The following is a 21,261-nucleotide window of genomic DNA, read 5'->3' as shown; positions in this document are numbered from 1 at the left end:
GAGGTATCTAACCTGGACTGAGAATCAGTTATTTAAGGCCTCACTTTAGTAAAGGTGTGGCACACAGACTTTTTTACAAGTGTTTTTTGAATGAAAAATCAGTTTATGTGGTAGCAGTAGCAGATTCCAAGTCTGCTGTGCTGACTCTTGTCTGAATAAGAACAAATATTTTCACGTGAAGAGTGACTGTGTGATGTAGGGAGGGCTGCCTGATGACAGATAACTACCTGACCACAAGGGAAACATATTTATGAAGGTCTTTACTCATTAATCACCTCCTGAACATTAGATAAACACTTTCACAACAGCAATTACAGCCAGTCAACAGAGCCTCACTGCTGTATATAGTGCATTTATCTACTTCTCTCAAAACGCCTCCAGCAGCAACCTAGGCAGTGCCTGAACCTGCCCTCGCAGCTCAGGATGGTGGAGCAAGGAAAAATAAGGGGAAAGAATAAGTTAAAGCACAGGGTATTGGTGAAACCTAATGTTCTTTAGAAAGGCAAGTGGGTTAGATGGGGGGCACACAGTAGATGGGCAAAGGCAAAAGGTCTGGATCTGAGTGAGGTGCGTTACTCAGACAGGGAGGTAGAGCATCTAAGGTAAATACACCAGCCTGTAGGAGCAGGACATGGAGCAGAAGGATGTTAGCACATGGATCTGAAGATCTAATGAAAGGGAAGGAATGCACTAAGCGGGAAGAGGCAGGCGGGAGTGGAAACAAACCTCTTCTGACCCATTTTTATGGTCTGGGAAAAAGTGTTCTGGTAATATCTACCTGTGCTAACGAACAAATTAAAGTTTGAGACCTTCCTGCCCCAGTTCAGTATTGATTTGCAAGTTATCTGCAACTGAAGTTCAGTGTACGTTTCATAATGCAGGCTATGTAGTTGCCCACACAGAAACTGCAACTTTATCAGTGGGAGTGATTTACAGAGAAAACACAGGGCAAATAGCAGGGTGAGGTATAGTAGCTACTTGCTAGACTCAGAAACTGTGTCTGAGCTCCCTCTAGTGGGTTTGTCGGTTATTTACACTCAAAGATGAGTACCAGCTATTACTACCATATACTTATTGATTGATTAGCTAAACTCAAACCCAAAAACTTTTAAAACAAATAAACAGGCAAAGGATCTTTGTACCTGTCCTGTAACAGTTCACATCAGTTCTGATTCACAAAGCCACGTTCCTCTTTTCAGAAGTTTCCAGAAAAGTAAAGAAGAACAAATGAACTTTTAATGGCATGAAAGAGAGATTGAAGCTAGACATTTTCCGGAGCACTTGCAAATAAAAGCAGCAGACTCTCATAACTTCCTGTCGCAGGTAACATAAATATTTTCTAAAACACAGAAGGGAGTGTGGTAGAGGGCTTTTGCTGTCATGAATGCAAAACAACTGTCAGAAATAAGGCTGGCGTGTAGATCAGTTCATTTGATATCTGCTGGAATAAACAAATAGGTGAGTCACTAACTTTTAAAAAGATTCAGACTGCTTAATTTTTTTACATGACATGAACTCTAAAACGTTGCCACTGAAAGCCTAAAAAGGAGACTGTACAATTCATTTAAGTGTCAGGATTTGGGGTCCTCCCTCAATAAAATCCCCTTTGCAAACTTTAAAAAAATGTTTTAACTAGTTCAATTTTTAAAGTCATTAAAAAATACATTAAAAACAAAACCAAAACAAAACAACCAAACAAAACCCCAACCAAACAAAAAACCAACCAACAAACAAAAACTCGTGGAACATGCAGCTTCAGACATGTATGTTCATCCTGATGGTGATTTGCTGTGAGGCTGTACACAGTTTACTTCATCAGTCTCTGTAGCATATGGGACACTCCTGATCTTGGTTGTAACCACTGGTCTAGGCACTACAGCTACAGCAAGCTGTGGACATCAGCATTACTGTTTCCTGACATTGCTGTTCTCTGGCTTATTATCAATTCTGCTATGCTCATGCGACTGCATTTTGCTGCATTGTTTAGCCACAACCACAAATTGACTGCTGTTCAGGTACTCATCCTTTTTCAAGATTTCTGTGCCACCAAAAATATCCCTCTCACCTAGATATTTGGCACTAACAATCTTTTACAGTCCTACCCCGTTCTGGGTACAGCAGAGAAGTAGTTCCCTCACAGTTCCTGTCCTCACACTGCTCTGCCTGGACTTCATTTCAGGGGTTCTCTAATCCAGGTACACATTTAGGAGTGGGCATGACAGCAGCCATGAAGTTCATCAGAGCAGGGTGAGAAGTTCTTATCCCATCAGTCAAGGATGAGTGAAAGCTGTAGAGGAAGTTAATTTACACAAATGAGGAAGAGAATGAAGAACTGGAGCTTTGCATTTAACATGACTGAGCAGCAATATTTCCCTGCCCACACCATCAGGCTCGTCATAGGCTCACCAACAGGAGGTTTGTGCACTTTTTTTTACAACAGGTCTCAGAAGGAGAGGAAGCACCCAAAGGCTGTGGTAGTAGAAACCACTGCACTTTCTCTCCACCTCCCAGGTTAGTTCACCATTTGATCACACACTGAGCTTTTGAATAGAACTTTTCAAAGCAGTTTCTCTATCTGATCCTACAAATTCAGAGGTTAATTGAGGCTTTCAAGGAGAATAATAGCCCATTGACATGTGTGCTCAGCCACCAACTCTCTACATGCTGCTTACAACATGCAAAAGTTTCTAGGTTTGTTTTTTTAGCTGAAATGACCAATGCTGAATACACTGTGATACACAACAAGAAACATAGCGTGCAGAATGAAAGGTACCATACAAGTAATTTGGAGCACCGTGGTCAGATTCCGTATCAGAGGAAGCATATAATGCTGAACCATCTGGCCTGCGGCTACGAAAACACGAGAGGCATAAAACGAAGTTAAGGGCAGCATGCCAGGGTCTTGTTATAAAATGACACATTACTAAAACAAAGTAAGTGCTGATGTAGCACCACCAAAGGCTCTTTAATGGACCTAGAGACAAAGCGCCCTTAACATTTCATTATATACCTAACAGCAATAGCTGCTCCCACAGAAGAAATGTTATTTCTAATGATTGTTCTTTTATGTCTTATGATGGTTCCATACTGGTGGTAAATATTAAGAGTTCTGTCTGTCCCTCTTGCCTTTTATTTTATGTAACACACTGGAATTTGACTTCTTATGAAAAATGAGCAATCTTCTTTATAGGAATAAATAACAAGATCCAGCAGGTGAAGTTGAAACTGAAACTAGGACATTTTAGATTAAAAATAACTCATTAGTACTTAAGCATGTAAGTCACCTGAAAACAGGCCATAGATGCTCATCAGAATTACTGGTTAAAAAACAATGCTAAACCTGCATGTCTGGTTCAGAGCACGTTACAAATAACCTGAAATGTACTCCCAAGCATTCATGACATAAATTGATGATCATGCGTTTGTGCACTGAAATTAGCTGGAGCAAAGAAATCACTAAGCATTGCTTAGATCTGAGGAACAGACTTGTGCTGTTGTCAGCTATTACAGCCACACAATGTGGGCTTATTTTCCTCTCATTAACCCTTCAGTCCTTTCCTGTATTTTTATGTGACCAATTTGTAACATATACAGACACAAAGACTATCATTTCAAGCAGTTTTGTTTCAGCCGCAGCCATCAGTCTGCATCACTGAATACAAGACATCTCTTCTCACTCGCAGGGCTGCCCTGTGCAGTGATCCAGGGGGACGTGGCCTCTGGTGCCCGTGACGGGCACCTGGCTGCCACAAACGTAGCAGGTGGAACTGCTCACTGGTGCCACATCTGGGTTTTGACAATTTAACCTTCATGTATTCAGCTGACACTGGTGTGTGGACCTCACCTATGTGCTCTATCCTATTTGGGAAAGCCCTCTATCTTTAGGGTCAGGACTGCAGAGCTGTTGATATTTCTTTTGATGTAAGTAGGGAAGGAATAGGGAAAATCCAAACAAGGGCAAAGTGTTTGAAAGGGTCAACATTTGTTTTGAAATAAAAATCTGGATGCTTGTTTTGTATTGAGATGTCTGCTTACCAGTGTTCTCAGAGACTACGGTTAAATTTCTTTTTGTAGTTCTCAATACTCTCTGCTCTCAAAATAGCCCCCACACATGCCCCGTTTTCTCACTCTTGAAGGGACAGTAGAGGGAAGGAATGAAAGTGAAAATAATAATTTCTGCCAAGAATAAGACTGAAGATGTACACACAATTAGACTAAACACAATGAGAAGGCACTATTCTGTCTGGCCTCTTGCTTAAGCAAGATAGTCTCTAGCTTTTCCCTCTGTTTACCTCCAGTTTCTGGAATCCATCAAGCTGTGCCTAGAGCTTACTCCCTCTGTCTCCATCCTCTACTTGTATCCTCTTCTAGTTTGCGTCCTCTTTGCATTCTCCTTGGTGCATCTGCAAGTGCCACATTTGCAGACAGAACATGGACCACATGACCTCACACAGTCACCCACATTTTGGTGATGAATAAAGAGGGAGAGGACATGTCCTCAGTTTAATGCGGCAACATATTACCAATAATTCATTTTGATTCTGCACCAATGTATTTCAAAAACTGGAAGCACAAATTTTTGCTTGCAAGTAACTAAAAAGTCTTCCTATGTGCATGGCATTTATCTTCCTTAGATAACACCTGGAGGATCTCCCAAGGACTTTGGGGTTAGGGTTTGGTGCCAAACATCTTAATAACCTCTTAATCTTTGGAATATCTGTTTTGCTGGCTAAGTGATTGATTTAACACTATTTTATGAATACAAACAAGGAATATCTGTGTACACTGTAATGGACAATAAATACTGACACTGAAATATTCAAATACAATGAATAGGTAGTAAAAACAATCAAAGAAATCTAGTGAAGATGAGGCTTTTTATGTTTAACTTACAGTTTAACTTACAGTTAACTTACAGGAAATGCTAATATAAATACAATTCCCTATTGTTATTAGGATCTTAAATAGTCAGATTGTTTTAATCTTCATGGCTATTATTGCCTGCCTCTAGCTCTTCCTCTGAAACAAAAAACTAGAGTGGGAGGTAGTAAATTATCTGGCAAGCTTCAGAAGTACATTTTTAAAATGAAAGAAATTGCGAAGTCTTGAGGTGTTCAATAAAGGCTGCTGCTTCTTTCTGAGTGGTGGTGATGCTGTTCAAGGTGCAGCTCAGATAATATGCTAAGGTGTGCAGAGTCCTTTTGGAGCTGGGAGCAATGTGGGGCTGGGAAACTGCCAGTCCTGGGCTGGTCTGCCCAGTCCCCATGGCACCACTACGAAACCAGGCTGGAGAAGTCTCAGTCTTGCTTCCTTTTTCTTCTGACATACCCAGGATCAGATAGATGCTTGGCTTGGGCTGTGATTCCTTTGCACATCCTAGATATGCACATACGGTGTCCTTGAGTGCAGAACTCCATGTATACGTTCAGTGATACTGCAGCTCGTAGCCTGTCCCCTGCACAGCTTTTGGGACAATATTTGTTTATCCATAGCCACAAGGGACAGAAGTTTTTATGTTAAAAAATTTGGACTCCAGTAAGAATATACACCCATTAGTTGAGACTACAAAAATACTATTGGACCTGAGATAAAACACGAAGAGCTGGAAATAAAACACACAAAGGAGGCCTTCAGCTGTGATTATCACTCTCCTAGAAGCAACTGATTGCATAAAATACTTGAAATCTCAACTAATATATTGTGCGATTGCTTAGCAGCAGGTAAGGATTCTAGACTGCAAAAAGGATATCTCTAAATGACCCTTACCAATAAGACCCAGGAGGAGTTTCTCATTCAAATCCAAAAGCTGCAGTGTTTTCAGTTTTATTCCCTCCCATTCCCCTGGGCCCTTTTGCTTTCTCCCAGGCCGAACTAACTTTGCTATTAAAAACAGCTGCCACTCTCCCACACTCACGAAGTTCCCTACAGCAGCCAAACAGAAAGGCAAAGGACTCTGGTGGGTATGGATGGCACAAAGTTCTCCACAGACTGTTTCTAAATACATGCTTAGAATGGAAAACAGCAGAAACATTTATAGTGAACATGTTATTACAGACTTCATCATCAATCACAGAGCAGCTCCAGGAATGTTGCTCTGCAGATCTTGCCACCCTAGAAGCCTCCTGGAGGCACTTTGGGAATTTGTCCAAGATTCCACCAAATTTCTGGCCAAACAGCAACACCTTGGACCCGCATCCAAATCTCAAACATAGTTAAAAAAAAAAAAAAAAAAAAGAAAGCTGAACTTAAGTCTGCTGGAATCTATAACTAGTAACAATTTAGTTTTCCTCGCACCAGATATTTATGCTGGCTCAGCTGTCCAGGAAATGAGTCACACATTGATGGAGCTGGGGCAAATTCCCATTATAGGTTGAACCAAAAAAGTCATAGCCATCACCCTTACAGCTGCAACCTCTTGTCCAAGGTCAGTTGGATCCAGCTCCTCCCCAAAACCTGTTAGGAGTTGGACAAATTGCCAAGAAGCTTTGAGAGAACCGATTGCTCCCTCCAGGACTGCCAAAGTGAGAGCAAGCAAGCAAGCAAGCATCAGTCACCTAGAGGTCGTGGCAAGACAGGCAGGGAGCCAGCAAGAATCACTTAGATAACCTGTTTTTCTGTCTTCTTCCACTTTTTAAAAAGGACACTCATTCTGCGCAGTGTAGCAGAACCAATTACACAACATAGGTTTCAGACCTCTAATTACAGTGGATGCTTCTGCCTCAATATTGCTGGAGGGAAACATTCATGCAACGAAGCTGTGGTATCTGCAACAACAACAACATCATGTGTCATGCTGATCAAATACTAGTTCTTGGCTAAATTTTAGTGTCCCCCTTCCTAGTGGCAATTACACCTTACAATTAAAAAAGAATCATCACCAAGGCTGTGTACAAACAAAATGCGTTCATATGAAACAAGGAATTCAATAAGCAAAATATTGTAACATTTATTAACAATCTATAGCATAACATTTATTAATAATCTATAGCATATATTTTCAAAAAATCTAATTATTTTAAGGGCCAAAGGATGAAACTTCTGTGATAATGAATAATCCAATCTTTCATGACTGAAACTAGGTCAACAACAAATTAAATTACCCAACCAGCATGAAAAAGATTAATTGCAGGAGAATTAAAAACTGCTATTAAAATAGATTTCCAGCCTGTCTTGCTAATCCACCTGGAAGGGAAAAAATAGTAATATCAGAATGTCATTGTCATGAAAAGGAATTACACAGTGTCATACTGCTTTCCAGTTTCTGAACTGCAGTGCTATAAGAATCAAGGAGATAAAATTTATGCCAGGATAGTAAGGTATAGAAACAACAGGGAAATTATAGCAGCTAGTTATGGAATTTTTTCAGTATGTCTTTTATTGAAAAAAAATGAGATAGCTTGAAATTCATTCAGGTTGGTGAATATTTTTCTCTTCTTTTTTCACCTTTTTTTTTTTTTAACGTCTAGAGTGTCTCAAAGCATTTTATCAGTTTAGGTATGTGTCAAATCTACTGCAAATTATATTTCTCTACAAGGCCGCACTGCAACGGTGGGAGGGAAATTAAGCACCCTTATGCCTCAGCCATGTCCTGTCAAAGTGCAGGTCAGAAGTGCAGTGCTTGGAGAGCACGGCTGCTCTTATGCTGGTATTTTCTGTAGGTAAGAACGACGTGCTATGGGGGTGGAAGAAGGGGGAGCAAGGTCTGTCTGTGTACTCAGTGACTCCGGTTTATGTAGACGTGTACTAGAAGTGAAGCATATACAGAAGCCTTATGATATCAGGACCTGTGCACCACCAAGTAGTATGACATCTCATGTGCTTTGAACACTAATTATAATAGTAATAAAATGCATACCTCCAAGCTTAATAACAAATATGTACAATAATTTCTGTGCAAGAAGAGTTGTGAGAATATAAAAGTCTGGCTTTGCTCTAGCTAGAGATAATGTTGCAAGACTATCAAAAGGCTTCCTCCCATTTTGCTATGATTTTCTTTTGGAAGAAAATAGTCAAATACTTTAAGTGTTCTGATTTTTATGGAGCTGCATACTTTAAACTAATGCAGTTCTGTTGCTGCTTATCTGAAGAGCACTGTTTATTGAGATTATAAAGTCAATGCCTCAATTCCCAGAAATAAGGCTGCTTGTACTTTGTGATTTGGGTTTTTTGTACCTATGTATTATGATGTTGTCTTTAATTACATTAACACATCCTGTTGTCTCCAAGGATTCCTGTTCATGCAGTCATTGGGAAGCTATTCAGTATTCTTTTTGCCTTCTTTACTCAATGGGTGGATTCAAGTCTTAGTTAGAACGCCTCCTCCACATAAGGTTCTGCTTGTGAAACTATTCACTTGAAGTGACCAGTTAGCACTAATTTAACTACAGTGCTCGAAGGCTTTCTTGTAAATATTGAGGTATTGCCTTGAAAAGACAGAAGTCTTGATCTCCACCAACAAGTTTCCATAATTTGAGAGAAGGCTGCTCTACAATGCACATTAAACTAGTGCAAGCTGGGCCAAATACAGATATCACGCATGGTCCATTTGTTGGTTTAAAGATGATTTTGAAATTCAAATGTAGTTACACTGGAAATTTGCAGTACACCTAAACAAAATTCTTCTTCCTGAGGAGGAATACTCAAAATGAAGCAAAAAACTTCTCTTAACGATAATATGCAGTCCTGGTGACATTTCAAGCCTAGTCTATCAGTAACATACTTTAAAAAAGCAATGCTTCTCACAGCAACAGAAGAAGCAGCAGCAGGAGTCCATGACTTTTTTTTTGTAGAATGAGATATTTGAGGTCAAGAAACAATGAGAAACAAGAAATAGCCTGAAGAAAGGACAATACAGTAACATTCCTTCCTCCTCCCTCCCTCCCTCCCTCCCCAATTTGAATAAATTGGCAGCAATGAGTATTTCATCACAACAAAAATCCCAGTCATATGACCTATTTTCATCTAATTACATGACCTACCCTCCCTCTACTAAAGGGGTTTTTTACTATTTATTCACACGTGCTTTGGAAATGATGACACGTGCTGAAAAGCAGTACCTCTGAGATTTGCTGAGATAAGCACCTCAGGTCATGAAGATCTAACAACAAATTTTAATAAGGGCTGATAGGATTATTCATCTAATGTCCATGTCTGGTTTTCCTATGTGACATAGGGGTAGGCAGCATTAAATGATGGCTTCTCTGTGTTTAGTACTCCCAGCACCAATTGAAAATAATAGGACATGCATGGGTCTGAAAAATGAACGCACAGAAATGTAACAATAACACCGAAAATGGGTGCTACCTGCTGTGACCACATTATTTTTCTATTTCAGTAAGAGGTTATGATGGCATTGTTCTTCTTTGCCACCACCTGGGTACATATTTGGAAACAAATGGGCAAAAGGACAAAATCCCACAAGGAATTCACTTATAAAAAGGGGGGAAAACCCCACAGAACCAGCAGGCAATGTGCCCAAATCCTTCTGCAGTTAGGAGCATTTTCCACAGCTAAAATCTAGGACAGAAGGGTGCTTCTAGAGGTGAGTGCACTAGGGAGTTTCTAGGTTGTGTTTAGACCAGAGGCTGTATCTTAATTTGGCTCATTTTTTCCTTAACGTCAGTCTCCCCACATTGTTTTTGAGATTTCCAGTGGATAGCTTATGATGGACAATTTCTCAGTGAATCTGAAAATCAAAATCACTAAATAAATCTAAATCACTAAATCCCCACTAATCCTGTCACTACATTGAGCCACATGGTAGCAAAAAGCTTAATTGCTATAAATGCTAATACTACGGGGGACAGACTTTCAGATTCTCTCTCGAAGCTTCTAGTATGAACACTTTAAAAAGCAAGCTGCTCATATTTTCCAGTCTGTTCCTGTTCCTGTGCCCCCCACCGGGTATCCACTGGTAATATAAAGACTGTTAAAATCTTCACTCCATTGCAGATACTATAAAGTGGGAAGGACTAACAAGCCTATATACTGCAAATACCAGATACTGAAAGCCATCAAGCAACTGGTTTTATCCCTCACTCCCATAGGGAAATGCTAAGATGCAAAAGCAGTTTATAGTTCTATAGGCAGCCTTAAATAGCTGTAAAATCTCACGGTATAGTCATTATGATGCTAAAAAAAACCCCCACAAAGAATAAAACCAGATGCAATTTCTTTACTTGATGGCACAGCACAAAAACTGGCAGGAATATTAAAGTGTATGTTACTATTTTTCAAAACTTCTTTCCTATAGCCCCTCTGAAATCGCTATCATATTAATGGAAAACTCAGAAAAGGAAGTGAAAACCAAGAAGGGTTTTCTTCCCTTCTTTTTTTCAGATGTAGGGTTCATTGCACTTACTTGTGAGAATGCAGGGTAACCATTTCAAAGTGTGACTAGCAAGCTGGTGATATTGCTTAAAATGTTTTACTTCGCAGATGACCAGGACCACACTCACTGTAAGAAACATTAACATGTGTATTGCCACATCCCCACAGGAACATCAAAGGAGAATTGTCCCCATTACATAGGCGGGGTACTGAAACAGGAGAATTAAGTGATGTGCTTAAGACCTTGTAGGAAACTTGTGGGAGAGCAAACAGTTAAATCAAACCCTCCCAAGTTCCAGTTTTGTGTTCTTATCATTTAATTAACTCCCTCTCCCAACAACTTCAAACCATGTCACAGACTTTTTCAGCCACAGCCAATTTTTTTTTTTTCTGGCCATATAAAAAAAAATACTGAGCCAATTGGTTAAAAGGGATGTCATTCAGAGGCAGGAATGAAGGTCTGAGGAAAATAAACCAGAAAGGAATATAAGGACAGAACTGAAAAGCAAGTGGTCTGCTATTTAACGGTGCAGTTCAGAACAAAGGCCAGGAAAAAAAAAAATTAAATCCTACCCTGTCTCCATCTTAGTGTAACCTGTTAAACCATATTTGAATTCATGACTGTGATGCTAAGTGCTCTGTGATGGTAAGTGCCACAGAGTGTAGTCTTTTTTCCTTAAGAAACTATTTGCAGTCTGCCCTTCTTGTTCATATCTGGATGATCTTGAAATCCTGAGGCAGTCTCAGCAGCCCTGCTTCCATTCAAAACTTTCTGATGATGCTTTTGCTGGGGGACCCTAAAGCCTTCAGTCCTCATACTACATATTTCTACTTAAGGAAGATCAGCAGGTTTTGGGATTGCTCAGAATAGTAATTAGTTTGAAATACTTGTGAAAGGACCACAGGACGTACTGAGCAGTCTCTTCTATGCTGGACTGTAGGCAGTACAATCTCAGGCCCAGTCCTGAAGGACACAGCTTGATCTGCTAGCAGAACATTTGACTCGCAGTCATGGATGCTGCCCACTTACAGAGTGAATTATGTGGCAATGAGTATCTCCTCCAGGCTTGTATGGATATGGACTCCACAGGCATTTATCACCTCTCTCATCTCTAGCTGCGGGGAGTGTAGGAAAAGACAGGCTGTTTCAGAGTTTCACGACTGAAACTCTAGAGGTCTTTATAGACAACTCATGCTGTTCTGTTTGGTCTTGAGAGACCTGCAGCTGCTGGTCACCTCAGTGATCAAAGCAGCAAAGGGAAGAACACTTGCCTCCTGGCTGATCTATACCGGGAAATCGTAGCTGTGACAGGTCCCAGTACAAAGACGAACAAAGTGCCAGGCTGAGCTAACAGTGTGGGTGGTCTGTGCAAGGCTTGCTCTGCATTGCAAAAGTCAGCCAGTTCACTGAGAATATTATTTCATCATCCTACTGCATAAGTCGATAGAGATGGTTCTTTTTAATGGGGCTGTTTTATAATACATGAGTCAGTTATTGCTAATGGCCATCTATTTTGTCTTTGCAGGTAAACCACGGGCTATTACCCAGCAGTGAATTAGCTGAGAAAAGCAATGGCCTATTTATAGGAAAATATAACAGGCAGTACATGACAAATTAAAAAAAAAAAAAAAATAGTACCATTGCTTAATTTTCCTCTTTGCCTTCAACTAAGGGAAAGATTTCAATAATGCAAAAATTGAAAGGAAAAGAAGGGTTATTAAAAGCATTTTGAGGGACGCCAAGAATATCTGAAATTATTTTCATCTTTCACATTTGCAGACAGTGACGACAACTTCCACTTTATTGTCAAAAGATTTCTGTGCCTCACAAGAACTTCATTTCTGCTGGGAGGCAGAATCTGGTGACTGCTGCTTCTTTCCACATCGCTTTGTTTCCTCACTCTTGGCACAGCAATAGGCATTGTGTGAAGCCCAGCAGAGCTGCGAGATTGTGGCTTGATTTTTTAAATAGGATTCTCAATAGGGTCTGCTCTGCTAAGCACGATTACTTTCCTAGTGGTTAATAGAGCATGAGTGGTAAGGGTTAGATGGCAAAACACAAAATGACTAAAGACAGATCGAGTCTCATTGTCTGATGATAGGAGTTGCCATTACAGAATGTGTTCCCATATGGTCTGTTGTTACAATTTGCTTTAATACTTGTAAATAGCAACCAGCTACCATTGATATGATGATACCAAGTACTAAAAATATGCTAAAATAGCATTTGACTTAGTGCTGCATATTAGAAAGGAAATTCACCTCTTGAATCAATTTTACTACTTAAGATCACCACAAAATTTATGACAATCTAAAAATATCTTTAAAGTCTTCAAAACTGTGTGAAGTCAAAGATAACGTGAACAGCAGCGTATTCATTTATCTTCCTTAATCTGTGTTGTCTTAGTGGGAACCGGGACCAGACAAAAGATCAGAAGATAGGATTTATAAGCTTTGGTCCTGCTTTGCTTCTTCCTGCTATGTGACCTTGCACCTATCACTTAAATTCCTCCTAAGGAGTCCTACCAATAATTCAGCAATATTTTAACCATTAGTCCCTCTCCAACCTGATGTCATTCAACTATTGTGCAGTTTTTTTCTGTTCCTATAAAATCTGATTGAGGAAAGAAAAAAACCATCACTGATAGATATAATTATCAGAAATATTTTTAATCCTTTACTAATAGAAGATTTTTATCATCTTTGACCAAAGGTCTCTGTTACATTATTTCTGAAGCCCTTTTGCCTATAATATACTCAGTCTTTACCTTTGAGAAGTTGTTTCCCCTTATTTCATTTACTAACTTGTACATAAAGCCTCAGATCTTTGAGTAGTCACTAAGAAACCTCAGTATATATTTTTTTTCCTTTGTAACTCGTTTCAGATATACTCCTGCTAATTAACTATGGCGGGCCTTTTTGGAGGAACATTGTCAGTTTCTATGATGATAGATACTGATGTTTTTCCTCGCTGAAAATGACTGTATAGATCCTTAGTGATTCAAACCTTTCACTCCCTTCTTTTCTGCAAGTCCTTTCTATAATGCACTGAATTCAGCTAGCTCAGGAGAAGTAGTGTGGAAGTATTCTTGCTACTCTCATAGCCTCGGAGACCATCTACCAATTTCATTAGAAATTCTGGCAGGAAAGGCCAGAAGTATTAAGCTATGCAAACATGAGGATTCTCAGCATCCCATATGAGTGGCAAGATTCATGTTATCTCTGGCAAAAAGCATCAATTCCAGTTCCTGGAGAAGAAAAGGAGGAATTGGCTTAATGCTGTCTCTAATAAAAAGATGTCAAAGAAAATTGATGAACGGTTCCTAAATTAAAGTAAAAAAAAAACCCGTACATTTTTTAGGTGTAAGGTTTATGTGGAAGTAACAATATCCTCATGTTGCTCGACTTGAGTGCATATATGCTTTCACCGCCACTTCTGCTGCAACCATTACCTTCTTTCTCATGCAAGGCTGCCAGTTCAGGAGCACAGAATGAATACTGACCAGCTAGGGGGCACACCATAGGAAACACTGGCACTGGCACTGCTTCCATGTGTTACAAACAGCAATTGTGGCACCTGGGCACGTTTTGGCAAAACTGTGAAAGCCGGTAAAGTTTTCCCATTGCAGTACTCGGCACACAGCGCTTCATGAAAAAAACCTATAGCTCTCACTCTGAAGTTGGTTTTGGTAACAGCTTTAAAGTTGACCAGTCTATGAAAGCACAATAGTGGGGCTTAAACTCATTTTCAATGCCAGGCAATGAAATGGGACAGTCATTAACTGTCACTTGCCGGAAGTGTTACTGGAAACTCCTCCAGCAGCCTAACAAATGAGTCCTACATCAGGGGCCTGTCTTGGGTAAAAGATGACACTTTGCCAGACAGTTTCTTGGCAAAAAGAAAAAAAGAGACCTGACTGCTCTATTGTCATATGAAGCTGGATTCAAACTTGTTTTTGAGAAAGAGCAGCTCAACAGTTTTAGATTAATGGAGGACTTTGGTCTGGTATTAGACATGCCTTTGAAATTTTGGGTGTGCTTCCATGCTCTTTTTTTTTTTTTTTTTAATTTTAGCCTGTTTGCCATTAAAAACAAACTAAGGATAAACTCAAGTGCAGAACCAGACCTTTGATTGAAATACAGATACCAGTTCTGTTACATCTTAGCTGTCACAGAGCAATTTGGTAAAATGGCATGCATCTACTCCCCATCATCATTCTCCTTAGGAGATGACCACAATTTTTGGACATTACTGACTGCAGTAAAGCCTAGGCTCATTTAATGCCAAAAAATTGCCATGACATTTGATTCAAAGTAATACAAACCACAAATTATATGTAAAGGAGCCTCAAAGAAGCAATGTTGAAAAAAAAGAATTGTTTAAAAAAGGAATTTACAGTTAAATACTTTAGGCTGCCTTGGGTAGTTATTTTAGAGAAAAATATTTAGATGATTTCATTAAGACACACAGAAGTCAGCATGTGATCCTTTAAACACCAGCTGTTGAAGAGCAGTACAAGAATCAGCCTGAGTTTTGAAATCACTGCTACACACTAAGGAATCAGTGAGACTCGTCAATAGTTTTTAATGTAATAGTAGTTGTCATGGCTATTTCGGTTTTACCTGTGGCCTCATTACTGATTTCTAAATATTGGTATTGAATTTGAGAGTGCAAAGTGGAAGAGGAAAGGAAGAAGCACACAAGATCCCTATTCTAATGGGAGAATGTGGGATCACTATCAGGAAGGAAGACGCTGTGGACAACAAAGCGAGAAGAAAGATCAGAAGGACACTGCTAGACAAGAGCATTTAGCGTGGAGAACATATGGCTTTGGGGGACCTAGTAGCAGCCTTCCAGTAACCATGAGGAGGTTACCAAGAAGCTCTTCACAGCTGTACACATCAGGATGCTGAGACAACAAACTGAAGCAGAGGTTCAGACTGAGTACAAAGAAGAACTTTATCACCCCGAGGACAGCCAAGCAGTGGAATATGCCCAGGGAGGCTGTGCAGTCTCAGTCCTTGGAGGGTTTCAAGACCTGTTTGGATTAAGCCCTGAGCAATTTGGTCTGATCTCAGTTGACCCTGCCTTGACCAGAAGGTTGGACTAGAGACTTTTTCTGAGGTCCCTTCCTAACTCATTTGCCTTATGATCCTCTGAATGATCGAACACATGCTATTTCATACTGTGAAAGAAATGGTAAAGGCAGAAGGAGGCAGAAGAAATAAAGCGGACTCACTGGGATGAAGATATGGATAAAGACTGCAGCAGCTTCACATACAGGCAAGGGCAGAAGACTGTTCACAAGAAGGTTGTTGAGGAGAACGGAGGAATGAAAGCAGTGACTGCCAGATTCAGCAACCTCAGTCTGTAGTAGTACTGAATCAGCACAGCAGTCTCTACAAAGCTGAAGCCTAAGGCAAAGCCTGTCTTTTGGACCAAAGAGTTTACTGACCAGTTCTGGAAGCCCATCCAGGTTCCTGAAGATTACCAATGCTTCTGGTCAGGAGTCAGATCAAGACTCAGAAGTGGAAGATCAGCTGGTTGTCTTCCTGAAACCAGATGTCAGTCTTTACAGAAGAACCATTTACACCACCAATTTACTTCCACACATAAAGACCACTCTTAGGCCACACCTCCGGGTTGCCAGATATTATGTTAAGATTTAGTTTGGTACTGTGAAGTATTATCTCACAAGTTTCAATGAAGTTATATGGAAATCTCTTATTTCTTCTCCTTTTTCATTGTAGTTCTCACTTTTTCTGACTATGAAGAACGACTTCAAAGCAACACAAAGAAAATAAAACAAAAACAAAATGCATAAAACTGCCCCATTTTCTCTTAGGATTTCACTACTTTTTTAGCAGTTTAAAATTCTGGTTGGCCTCATTCCATGGCTTTTGAAGAAAGAGCCAAAGGTAGGGGCGGGGGACATGTTGCAAAACAGTGTTGGCATGCTCCAGTTCAAATCAGAGGCTGCTGCGTTGGGTTGAGTTGGAATTGTCTTTTTTTGCTATTTAATTAATTGAACTCAAAGAGCAGACTGGACTGTGATCACTGTCCAGGTCACCCACTCGGTTACTAGAAATTCTGAAACCTACCACCTGTCAATTTTTTTCAGAACAGTGCAGTAAGTGAGCATTTTAGTACTCTAAACCCACCTGTCTGGAGGAAACCAGGCTCTGGGAAGAAGCTGGGTTTTCATTTAGCTATTAAAACAAAGGCAAACCATCCCATCCAGGAGAACTACATTACGCCAAAACCCAAACCAAACCTTATGTGTTTTATCCTCATTTTCCATTCTGGTTTGAGTTTGACCATGAAATTCTTATTGGAGGTACTGCTCATTTACTTAATTTCATAGAAAATCTTCTCAGTCATTTTATACATTTAGAAATCACAGTACCCAAAAATATTTGTATATTTTCTTTGGGACAGTTTTTATTTTTTTTTTGCTACAGTATTTAAATTACAAGCTTGGGTGATGGTTTCAAACACAATTATTTACTCCTTTTGCTAAAGGAAGCTTAAATCAAATTTGTTACAAATAGTTATTAGTCCTTTCAGATGGTCTTGGTTTTACATTACAGTACAAAGTAGGCAAACATATTTTCTTAGGAGGGTAACATCCCTTTAGGTTATCAAGTAGAACAGTACCCAGTCACACGAGAATCTGGACTTCCAATCTACTCTGCTTATTTGATAGTTCAAGCTTGCCCATTACTCCCAGAACACCCTATGCAAGAGTTTCTCTTTTCGTTAGACTACTTCCTACTGCTCGTCAGCAGGGCTATGCATTTTCCAAAGCAAAGATATCAGAAGAATTTTAAAACATGGGCTGTGTCTTGCTGATGAACTTCTGCTGGCATATCAGGGCTGTGGAAAATGCTTCCTTATGACACTGTTTTGAAAACGAGCCTGTCATATAGTGTGGCTGCACCACAGCATTGCTTTTCTTGGTGTAGTCTGGGCTATTTGGAGTGAGGGTGTTACTCATGTCATCAGAAAGCTCTTTTTGGCAGCGTATGCTGAATCTACATCAAGAGTCTCGCTGGTTTTGCACTATTGTGAGAATCTCTTCAAAATAATCATGCTCAAAGAATTCAAGTGGAAGGCGGGGGTTTCTAGTAGCGTGCTGCAGGTGCTTAAGCGGCCACAACTTCTTTGAAGGTACACTATCAGCCTGAAATCCAGTAATATTTTAAGAAACTACTTTTAACTGCTGTCAAATATTAAAGCATTCCCTGGATTTTCCTACCAATTACAAATAGTTTTATGCTGAAATGGTATGTTTCCCCTACTGCCAAGCATAACAGCTAGAAATGACAGTGGCAGGGAAGGATACAGAATCAAATACACAAAAGGCTTTAAAATGCACAACAGAGTTTAAAAAAAAAGCGCCCTTCCTCTCTGTTTTTTCCTACTTATAACCACCTTAGCTGTTGCTCGGTATTATTTTACCTCCAAATGCTCAGACGAGAGGAATAACTGTTCAAATAAACAATTTCTTTTAGTCTGGATTTACCTGACTGTAAGATCCTATACCCTCAGGTCACCCAGATGGAAGCAATGTCACCAGCAATCCAAAGAGAACAGAGTACATAGGAAGGCCAGCATCAGGCCTACCCGAATGCTCTTTGGAGTCCAACACAAAGGAAATTTTGTTACCTTGGTAGCTGCAAGTTTGATAATGTACTACAGACCATGCAAACTATTTGCACTAACAGAACTGTCACGCGAAACAAGAATTAGTACCATCAGCTTTTTGTAAACGGATGCCAACAGAAATCAGATCCAGACTCAACCACTTGGTTGCAACTGAGGAGTGAACAGCTTAGATCAGGAGCTGGGCAGCCGTTGCATATGTGCCCCTGCTGCTCCCTCAAATCCTGAGAGACTTCGCAGGTGTGGTACCTTGGCATAGGCTGGGAAGGCTGGAAAGATGCTCCAAGTTACAACACAAGTATAAAGTAGTTGAGTTACACAGAATGCCTGGATGCTCAGTTTTCACTGGGTACATGTTGGTAAAGTGGTGCTCAACCTCTCCATCATCTTCTTTGTAGGCAGTTCTGCTGATACTAGTGAGTCTTTGCTCTGGGAATATAGTACAAAGTGGACAGACCAGGATTTGGACCACTGATTTTAAACGGAACTGCTTATTAAAAATTGCTTTGACTTTAAATAGCTTTACAGTTTTAAATAAAATAATTATTTTAAAATAGTTTTAATTAAATGAACCTAGAAGTAAAGGGTATTTGATCTCCATATCTGATATACTTTTGAATAAATAGTTCTATATATACTTGATCTTTTTGGTGATGAAGTGCACAAAACCTTAAAAAGATTTTTTTAAGCTGAAATCAACAGTTGTCTCTTTAGGAACAAACTTAATATCTTGAAACACTCAATGCAAAGTTACAGAAACCCAAAATATATTCTAACTACACAGTCACTATAAATACATATTTTAACTGAATGCATGCTTTTTAATTACTCTGTGAGTAAATCACCAAAAAAAGAAAATTAAGATTCTCTTAAAAGAAAAACTAAATAAATAAACAAACCCAGACTTCAAATAATAAACTGAACCAGCCAGTAACACTTTAAAATACAAAAGTGTCTTTCCCTTTCTCCTTTAGATTAGCCCAGCATCATAATACTCTGAGGACAACAAACCAAAAGTCTACCAAACCACCATTCTCAAGTTTCATTCTAAAATCAGAAGTTTTCATTAAGTTGGGCATTTCAAATTTGCTAGTTTGATATAAAGCTGCACTTGAAGCTCCCTAAGGTATAAATAAACTAAGGCTCTCCAGTGAAAACAAAAAGAGAAATCATACATGCAATTTATTCTAGAAAAAAAGGTGATTTTAACTTTCACTTTAAAAACCCATTAAGTATAACAGTGTGTTAGGAACAATCAAGCTCACTACGGGGACAATTTGCTTGCAAATGCCAAAAAGCATGATCATTTAATGTTACATTTCTGAGCAGTATCTTGAAGATTTCACTTCATCATATTTTACATGATAGTATTCTAAACCTGAACACACTGCATCATACAATGTTAGTAAGCAGGAAATGACGGAGTGGAGTGAAGTGGATCCCTCAAAAGTGCTGTTTCCTGAGGTGTAAAGGAATCATTTCACACTAACACCTTCAGCAGGGCTGAGCCATTATTCTCCGTGCAAGCACAGCTGCCGCATTTTGACCAGTGTGGGCCAAAGGCCTGTGCATCTAATTCTCACCTTCACAGTCACGTCAGTGGTTCTCTCACATATCACACAGGGAGGGCTGAGCACCACGTGATAGAAATACCCATTAAAAAGTGACTCTTTGTCTTGACTTAAATTTGTTTGTATAGCTGATAGAAAAAGAACTGATTTTACAATATAAGTCTCAGAACCGCAGGGCAAATAGATGCAAATGTGCTTTATCTGCTGCAACCAGTGTCCCGGACTGCTAACAGGCCGTGGATCTGCAGTGCATCTCTGCACCTCTCCTGCTGGATCAGTCCCACTTTACGTAAGCATTCACTCACTGAGAGAGGCTGCAGCCACACAGTTCAGTGGTCCTGTGCACTCATCTGGGATGAATCAGACAGGAGCCCTAATTGCAATAAATATTCACAGACAAAGGCAAGGATTATTGTTCCCCATGTATGGAGGAGAAACTGAGGCACAAAGTGATTACTGCAAGTCAGTGACATAGCTGGACAGAAAGCCCACCTGCTATCAGGTCCTTTAAAACTGGCCAAAGCCACTTTACTATTTAACACAAATAATTCCTTTAACGTCTTTCTTCTGTTTCTGTGTTCAGTGAGACCAATGATTTCTTTTTTAACCTTTCATTTCTCAAATAACCCCCACAAAACTGCGAGTTCCAGGAAATTCAGTGAAATCTGCCAGCAGATTCAACCCACTCATGATATTCACCGTAAGCTACAAGATACAGGGTCAGCCTGTTCATCACCAAATGAGGGCTCTGTGGATGCCGCTGCACTGTTCTCACTCCACCCAAATAATTACATGACTCACCGGGAGACATAAAATGGAGAAAAATCATAAGACTTAGAAGAAAAATAATGTTTCCATAAAACACAGACTTATTGCATGATAGCTGGAGGCAACACCTTTGCACAAACAGCTGCAAATTAAAGCTGTCCTCTTACTAAGCTTCCAGAGATTGCTTACACAACGTGTGGCAATGGGAGAGCAAATAGAAGACAATTTTCTTCTTTCTTCTTCACTTGCTCAAATTGCCGAAAAGCTACTTGCCTGCTCTCAAAAGCATGAAGAGAATAACTTTCTATTCTCCCATACCACACTGCTACAGCTTAAGAGGTGAACATTTTGCCACTTGATCGCTAAACTAGAATTTTCTTGATTTCTAAGTACAAGTGTAAGTACATAATCAAATAAACATCACTTGCAGGTGGCAAGTGTTTGAGAACTTGAAATCACTATTTTTTTCTGCCCTCTCCAGTAAGCATTGGTGAGCTCTCAGTCTTTTGTCTACGCTCATTTCAGCTATGAGAAGGCTATCCAGTGTTTAAGTTCTTCCATACGCTGCAATATCTGCGTATAATAGAAATCCATGTTGGCTGCAAATTCAGTACACACAGGGGATTCCATGTCACCAAAGGTGCAGTACAATGCAGTTCCTCCAATGCTAAGGAAAACAGTTGCTATGCACAGCAGGACCAGCAAAATACAGGAGCCACCAGCTACTTCATCTGTAAACACAAGAGCAGAAAAGGTGAAAAGGATGATATACAAAACAATATGAACATACGTGAGAAAATCCAAGATAGGTTTTTACCATGAATGGGTCAGGAGGTAAACCCACTTCATAATGCTCACCGTGTCAAAGTGACCATAACACATACCAGGAACTGTATGTTTCTCTACTCACTCTTTTCAGAAACCTAA

The 21,261-nt window shown here is 39.7% G+C and overlaps 1 protein-coding gene across 1 annotated transcript in view; it reads right to left on the bottom strand.

The window, feature by feature from the left end:
* Positions 1-16,747: 16,747 nt before the first annotated feature.
* The window catches only part of CNST (consortin, connexin sorting protein), a 55,235-nt gene continuing 50,721 nt past the window's right edge, over positions 16,748-21,261 (bottom strand). The window contains exon 11 of the mRNA XM_065630812.1: positions 16,748-21,065. Within this exon, the coding sequence (XP_065486884.1) occupies positions 20,860-21,065 (206 nt within the window). The 3' untranslated portion in view covers positions 16,748-20,859. The remainder of the gene's footprint in view (positions 21,066-21,261) is intronic.

Source organism: Caloenas nicobarica, chromosome 3 (assembly GCF_036013445.1).
Source record: "Caloenas nicobarica isolate bCalNic1 chromosome 3, bCalNic1.hap1, whole genome shotgun sequence".
Lineage (NCBI taxonomy): Eukaryota > Metazoa > Chordata > Aves > Columbiformes > Columbidae > Caloenas > Caloenas nicobarica.
Note: the sequence above shows the minus strand (reverse complement) of the source record. Positions and strands in the feature narration are given on the sequence as shown.